The sequence below is a fragment of the Tympanuchus pallidicinctus genome, unplaced genomic scaffold (genome assembly GCF_026119805.1).
Source record: "Tympanuchus pallidicinctus isolate F22 unplaced genomic scaffold, pur_lepc_1.0 scaffold131, whole genome shotgun sequence".
Classification (NCBI taxonomy): domain Eukaryota; kingdom Metazoa; phylum Chordata; class Aves; order Galliformes; family Phasianidae; genus Tympanuchus; species Tympanuchus pallidicinctus.
The window spans coordinates 39320-46743 of NW_026294650.1; the positions used below are offsets into that span (position 1 = coordinate 39320).

The following is a 7424-nucleotide window of genomic DNA, read 5'->3' on the forward strand; positions in this document are numbered from 1 at the left end:
ATGTATATATGTATATTTTGTCATACACACTGCAAGAATATCCTGCACGAGAGCAAACCAGAGAACAAGTCGTGGCAGCCCGAGGAAACGCCTGAAGAGACATGGGAAGGCCTGACATCATCCCCCAGTGCTCTTTGTTTAACGATGATGACTTTAAAGAAAATCACCATATCAGCAGGACAAGGAGAGCACCGAGACATCTTGGAAACAACAGGATGACTACTGACTGGCACCAGATAACAAATAAATTAACAAGTAAATAGCAAATGTAAACCTTCTGATAAGATTGTGAACCTGGAGTACCCAGCCAGTGGGGAAACAGGGGAGGGGGGAGGCAAGGGGGAGAAAACAGGGTATAAAGGCTGTCATGCTGTGTCCATAGGCGCGCTCCTACTTGTGGGACGCCGCCATTGCAATGGTGAATAAATTCTGCTTTTATCAGAGATACCGTCCTGACAAAATTACTTGGATTTTTCCAACACTACCAGGCCCCTTCCTGGCAGCTAACTGCAAATGCCCCCAATACATTTCTGTTGTGATGATTTCTCCAAAGTATTTCAAAGCTTACATTCCTGAGCACATTATAGCCTCACTCCTGCAAGATTTCACCTGTGAGGTTCTCGGAATTCTCAGGATACCACCTCAAGTGGGACCCTGCTCCCAAGGGTTGTGCACCCTGTTAAAGGAACGGCAGGACAGCAAGGTGGGGATGTGTGACCACAAGGCTGTGCGAATGTCCCCGGGAAAGGAAGCAAGGGAACCCAGCAGAAAGCGACGCATCATTAGCGTAACAAAACACAGCCTCCATCCTCCCTCCCTGCCCCCATCCTTCCCTCCCCCGGGTGCAGATGTGCCATGAGAACGAGCTGTGAAACTGCCCAAGGCCCGGCAGCCGGCTCGGGCCGTGCTCGCTGTGGGAATTGCTGCCTGCACCTGAGGCTGTGCCGAAGCGGCCAGAGCCTGGCCGGAAGCCGTCCGGGCAGCACGGCGGTGGCAGGAGGAGCAGCGAGGCCGTGCTGCGGCCAGCTCCGGGCTGAGGGCACTCGGCAGCCTCTGCTCTCCGCGACTCCCAGGAGCCCGGTTGCCTGCACCAGACGGGAGCAGCCTGCTCCGCACCCAAGGTAGGAGCCCTTCGCGGCTCGTGCAGAGGAGCGCACGCTTCCTGCCCCCTGCCAGCAGCAGCGGGATCCGAGCGGGGAGCGGCACCGTGCGGAGCGGAACCGGCACTGCTGTAGCCCAGGCGGGAGCCCGGTCCCGGCTCCAGCTCCTGCCCAGCACAGCGGGTTTGCTGGGCCAGACGGGCTGCAACGAGGCGAGCAGCGGCTCCCAGGCGTGTTGCAGCCCGGGTTGTATATGGAGGGGCGCAGGAAGGAGTTGGAGCTGGGACAGCGAGGAAGTGATCAGAGGAGCTCAGCGCGCTCTGCTGCCCGGTCGACTCTCTGTAACACAGCCCAGCTGGGACTGCGCTTCTCCCTCTGGATCACGGGAGACACGAGAGGACCTCGCTGTGCAGCTCTGCACGCGTGGATTGATGGAAGCTTTCAACTCCCCGATGCCTGCTTGTGAGTGTCTGAATGCAAAGCCTCCAAGGCGGGAATTTCCACTCCCCTTTCCCTTCCCCGTCAGCCCGCAGTTTCCCTTTCGGGGACCCAGCAGGCAACATCTGCCTCTAGCGGCCCTTGCAGCGTTACCTTTTGTGCGCTTAGCGCTGGGCTGATGGCTCACCTGGGGATGTGCAAACCCCTCCCAAGGCTTTTGTTCAATCTGTCCCGGCAGCTGCCGGTGCCTTCAGCGCACAGCTGCGGGCCCTGAGCACGTCCAGCATCTGTGCCAGCCCCAGCACTGGGCTGTGTAATAGAGGCTGAAAAGCTGAGAGCGTGTGGGCTGACTGGAGCACACGTCGAGAACGCGCCCGAGCAGCACGTCAGTAAAGTGCAGCCCAGGCTGCCTCGTGCAAAGGGCGCACGGTGCTCAGAACCGTGCCCTGAAGTGAGCGCGGTGTGCGTGCGGAGCGGAATGGGAAGCGGCGCCCCCTGGTGGGGAGCAGGGAGATGCCGCCGCCGAGGCATTCTTGGTGCGGATGGCTGCAGCTGGCACGCATCCAGCGCGAGCCTTCAGGCCCTGAGCTGCCAGGCGGGCAGAAGCTGAAATAGTGGCAGCCGAAAGTTCAGCTCTGCCCAGCAGGGAGAACTGCAATGAGGATACTGGGCTTTTTGGGCTTGGAGAAGAGAAGGGTGGTGGGAAACCTCCTTGTGGCCGACCGGTCCTTTGGCAAAGCATGAACTAGAGGGGGAACAACTGTTGAAGTGTGTGGACAGAGACTGAACTGGGGAAGGGTTATAAAGTGAGACAGGGGAGAATTAGATTAGATATTAGGAGGAAGGTTTGCACTCAGAGGGTGGTGACGCACTGGGAGAGGTTCCCCATAGAGGCTGTGGATGCCCGATTGCTGGATGCATTTGAGGCCAGGCTGGATGTGGTTCAGGAGAGCCTGGTCTGGTGGATGGAGACCCTGCACGTAGCAGGGGCTTGAAACTGGATTTTCATTGTGGTCCTTTCCAACCCAGGCCATTCTATGATTCCGTGATTACCTTCAGGTCTTCCCTGTAGCACACCAGCTCAGAGAAGCTCATGAATTTCCAAACGAACCCTGGGTCTCTCACAGAAGATCTGTGTCAGCAAGGTGTGTTGACATGAAGCCGAGTGGGATCTCTGTCCAGGTGTGACCTTGAGAGCCATCCCTGACTGTGGGGAGATCCTGTCGTGCAGCCCATTGCTGTGCAGGAGAGTTCAAGGGACACTTGGGCTGCTCCCTGTTTAGGGGTAAGATGACTGCCTCCTTGCTATGCATTGTCTTTAGGCACACAGTCCATGTACCCTCAGCTGTTGAACCGGGTGTCAGTTCTTTGTGCCACCCAGTTGGAGTCAGCTTTGTGATTTGTAATCAGCTTCAGCCAGAGCGTTACCAGTGCTGTTGCTGCTTGTGTTCCTGTGCAAGGCCTGCTGTGCCATCCCCCAGGCAGTGCCCTGCAGATGGGCTGTGGAGGGCTGGGCTGGGACAGGGACTGCTGCGTTCCCTCACAGCTCCCCTGCCATTTCTCTTGTCCCTGCAGGCTCCAGTTCAACTCTGCCATCCATCCGTGATCATCTCAGGTGCAGGAGAGCAGCAGATGGCCACAGCACATGCATCTCAGGTAGGGGCTGGGGGAAGCAGGCAGGAGAGGCCGAGGGGCGAAGGATGTGAATGCAGGGGGAGAGGGAGGTGGCCTCAGCCAGCGTGTGTGTGCTGGGGCCAGAGAAGCGGCTGGGACGGGAGTTTGTGTCCTGTGTGAGCTGCTTCCCTGGGCCTTGGCTGTTCCCAGCAAGGAGCCTCTTTGCTTGCAGGAGCCCGTGAGCTTTGCGGAGGTGGCCGTGTCTTTCAGCAGGGAGGAGTGGGCGCTGCTGGACCCTGCGCAGCGAGCGCTGTACCGGGACGTGATGCTGGAGACGTACCAGTGCGTGGCCTCGCTGGGTGAGGGCTTTGCTGCCTTTCCTCCTCGTTAGGGCGCCTTTGGCTGTGCAGAATGAGCCTCTGCAGGCTGGAGCTAGTAAAATTGCCATGCAGTTACATATTGATAACTACAACAGCAACTAAGGAAATACCGGGATGCGTGAGTTTCAGGAGGGATTTTTATGCACAGCAGACTCATAAACGCCCCAGAGTCAGTGCTGGCAAGCAGGCATCAGCCAGGAGGGAGAAAACCAGCCCTTGTGTTGGTGCACAGCATGATGTCACCAGCTCCAGCTAACAGGTGACTCCTTGCTTACTCCTTTACAATGCAGGATTTTGCATTCAGTTGCCATATACATTTTGATGCCTTGGTCATTGATATATTGTCAGAAAATAAACAAACTGTTCTCAAGTTAATTTTAAAGGAAATATCCCTTCACAATTTTCAGAGTTGTAAAAGCATTCTTTGCTGCAAAGGAAGCTGTGGGCCCAGTGTCATTGAGGCCCAAAGTGAGATTTCTCCCTGGGGAGTGGAGCTGTTGAACAGGCACTGTGCTAGAATGAGGGAAATGCTCTCATCTCCCCTGTTTTTCTCATTGAAGCTCCAATTCCAGCCCCCAAACCCATGCTGATCTTCCTGCTTGAAGGAGGGGAAGAGCCCTGGATCCCAGATGTGCGTAGCCCTGAGGCCGTGCCAGGAGACCTCAGCCCAGGTGAGGTGGTGGAGGGAAGGAGGAGTTTGGGTCTGGAAGAGCCGTCTCTGTCTGTGTTTTATTTTGGGCACTGTGTGCTATTTCTGGATTTCCTGTCATCCAGCAGGAACTGGGATTGCAGATATGCTGGAGGACCTGCAGGAAAGTGGTGTGGCCGAAAGGCGGTGGGGTGGTGTCTGTGTGGAAGAAATCAGAAGGGATGTCCAAGGAGGCCTGGAGCAAGGTCAGGGTGAGCAGCTCATGGAGCCACTGGGAAAGGGTCTGGGAAAGACAGGGAGGAGCCCATTGGACTTCAGCGTAGGTGAAAAGGAGCCTGAGGAACCCAGGAGCAAGAATGTGTGCCAGCAGAAAAAGCAGAATCCATGCACTGAGTGTGGAAATGGCTTTGAAAAAGATTCCAGCATCGTTAACCACCAGTGCATGCGCTCAGCAATGAGGCCATACAAATGCTGTGACTGTGGGAAGAGCTTCAGATGGAGATCCCTCCTCATCTCCCACCAACGCATCCACACGGTAGAGAGACCCTACGGGTGCTCAGAGTGTGGGAAGAGCTTCAAAAGGCGCTCTGATTTGAAGAAGCACCAGCGCCTCCACTTGGAGGACACAGCTTTCAAATGCCCTGAGTGTTGGAGGAGTTTCAAAGCCAGCTGCCTCCTCAACCAGCACCGACTCGTCCACACGGAGGAGAAACCCTACAAGTGCTCTGTGTGTGGGAAGAGCTTCAGATGGAGATCCCGCCTCATCTCCCACCAATGCATCCACACGGCAGAGAGACCCTACGGGTGCTCAGAGTGTGGGAAGAGCTTGAAAAGGCGCTCTGATTTGAAGAAGCACCAGCGCATTCACACAGGAGAGAGACCTTACAAATGTCCTGAGTGTTGGAGGAGCTTCAGAAACAGTTCCACGTTGAAACGCCACCAGCGCATCCACAGAGGGGAGAGAGCTTTTCAGTGCCCTGAGTGAGAGAAGATCTTTAAACGCACATCTGATCTCAACGCCCACCAGCGCATCCACAGCGCACACAGGCTGAAGAAGCATCCCAAGGTACGGCCGACCTTCAAAAGCAAATCCCTTGAGCAGAGGAAGAGCTCTGCAGCCAAACTCAATGCTCTTTCTCTTTCTTTGCACAAGAATTATGCATAATGCTCTCCTCCAGCTGCAGTTGCTGTGTTGAGCGGCCAAACAAAGGAGAATCCAGAGTGGGATGTGTCACAGCCACTGGAAACCCTCTGCCAGGTGGCCCGTTTCTGGCAGGGCTGTGTGCATGAGAGTCACCTCTTACCTCCCCTGCAGAAACTCCTGTGCTGTGGGGCAGCACAAAGGAAACCTCAGCTTTGCTGATACGTCACCAGGAAGGAAGAAATCCTGTCTGCAGGGAGTGTGGGAAGAGCTTCATCTGGAGCTCAACCTTCAGTCGACGCCAGAGAACCAACCCAAGAGGAGAGTCCCAGTGAGTGCCGTGACTGCAGGAAGAGGTCTGTCCACAGCTGGCAGTTCATCACACACCGGTGGATCCACGTGAGGAACCCTACAGATGTGCAGCCTGCAAGAAGAGCTTTGGGCACAGCTGGAACCTGCTGAGGTACCAGAGTGTCTGCACTTGGGTGGAGTCCAATCCGTGCCTGCACCAGTGAGTTCACGTGGCAGGAAGCCTTAGAAATGCCTCAAGTGTGAGAAGGGCTTTGTGCAGAGCTCAGAGCTCCTCACACACAGGAGATGGCACTCGTAGAAGAAGTGCTACAAATGTCCCATGTGTGGGCAGAGCTTTTACCAGGGGATCCACTCAGTGCAGAGACCCTAGAAATGCCTGCGCTGCAGGAGGAGCTTCATCCTGAGCTTGAGCTCCATTAAACATTGCCCAGTCGATGTGATAAAGTGGCCCTGCAAGTGTCCCTGGTGCTGGAAGTTTCTCTCAGGGCTGGCACCTCATTTCTCATGGGAAAAACTCCTACAGAGAGACCTTGAGGATGCTGGCGAGCCCAAGGATGAGGGAGAGCCCAATTCTTCACCCCACACAGGTGCAGTTTGCAAAGGAGATGGCACCACTGGCACCCTCTGCAGAAGGGACTTAACCCAGGAGCTGCAGATGGCCTCTCCTTGCTACCCAAAGCAGTTCTCTCACCACGCCTGCTTTCCTCTCCTGCTCTGCCTGCCAGCAGCTTTTTGATGCCGTTTCCTAAGGAGATGTGCAGGGATGTTCTGTGTGCATGTGTTGCTCTCAGTAATTTGTGAGTGCACTGATGAACCTGAGGGAAGGGTCAGGAGAGCAGTAACGTGGCTCTTAGAGATTTGCTGAGAATCATCTGTAGTGGAAAGGGGAGGGGTTAAATAACGCAGCTGAGTTTTACTGAAGCTTTCTTCATTGTATTTATGTTTTTTGTTCATAAAATAAATGTTAGCATGTGTAATGAGGAGAGGGAAAGGTGCAATCAGGATTTGGTTTTGGTGCCTCCTCCAGCCCAGTGATTGCTTCTGGAGAAGGCATTTCTTTCACACAATCCTGTCATCCTTCCTAACCCAATGTGTTGCATATTAGTTCTACTGCTCTTGTGGAATGCTTTGATCAGCTGGTCAGAGCAGCTGTGTGACACCAAGCCTTGTTTGTCTCCAATAAAGCTACAAAAAGCTGAGCTTGTTCTTCCTGAATGTACCATCCCATGTTTCAGGAGGTGGAGAGAGCAGAAGGCAGTGCAAACCCACACGGTGCACAAGCAGCTCATCCCCACAGAGATATCAGAGTGCTCTCCCATGAGTGCTTGCCTTGCAAGTGATCCCTTTAGAGCTTGAAGGTTTTTATTTGGACCTTGGGAAGGTGTGTCCGAGATGTCTTGCAGCAGAGGTTTACTAACATTTTATTTTACTCCAGGTTTACTAACACTATTCCAGCTTTTCGAACACTTTATTTGGGATTACCTCACACTTTACTCCATGTTTTCTCGTACTTTACTCAGCATTTATCCACACTTCTTTCTATAGTGTGCTTGACTCACACTTTATGACGGTTTACTCCAACTTTTCTTCAACTTTAGTCACACTTTACTCCTGGTCAACTCACACTTTTCTCCGGGTTTTATTGACACCCTACTCCAGGTGTGTACGCTCTCTCTTTACTCCGGCTGTTGCTCACACTTTACTCTGAGTTTGCTCACACTTTACTCTGAGTTTGCTCACACTTTACTCCTGCTTTACTCACAGTTTTCTCCGGGTTTTATTCACACTTT

General features: G+C 54.1%; 1 protein-coding gene across 1 annotated transcript; it reads left to right on the forward strand.

Moving 5' to 3' along the window:
- The first annotated feature begins 3245 nt into the window (after window positions 1–3245).
- Window positions 3246–6382, forward strand: LOC128076262 (zinc finger protein 34-like). Its single transcript, XM_052673702.1, has 3 exons — window positions 3246–3511; window positions 4093–4203; window positions 4307–6382. Exons 1-3 carry the CDS (start codon window positions 3478–3480, stop codon window positions 5164–5166), a joined length of 1005 nt encoding a protein of 334 aa, XP_052529662.1. The 5' UTR covers window positions 3246–3477; the 3' UTR covers window positions 5167–6382.
- The last annotated feature ends 1042 nt before the right edge of the window (window positions 6383–7424 follow it).

Coding starts and splice junctions, on each gene's coding strand:
- LOC128076262 (XM_052673702.1), top strand. CDS start 3,478: ATGCTGGAGACGTACCAGTGCGTGGCCTCGCTGG. Junction 3,512..4,092: donor CCAGTGCGTGGCCTCGCTGG/GTGAGGGCTTTG, acceptor TTCTCATTGAAG/CTCCAATTCCAGCCCCCAAA. Junction 4,204..4,306: donor GCCAGGAGACCTCAGCCCAG/GTGAGGTGGTGG, acceptor CCTGTCATCCAG/CAGGAACTGGGATTGCAGAT.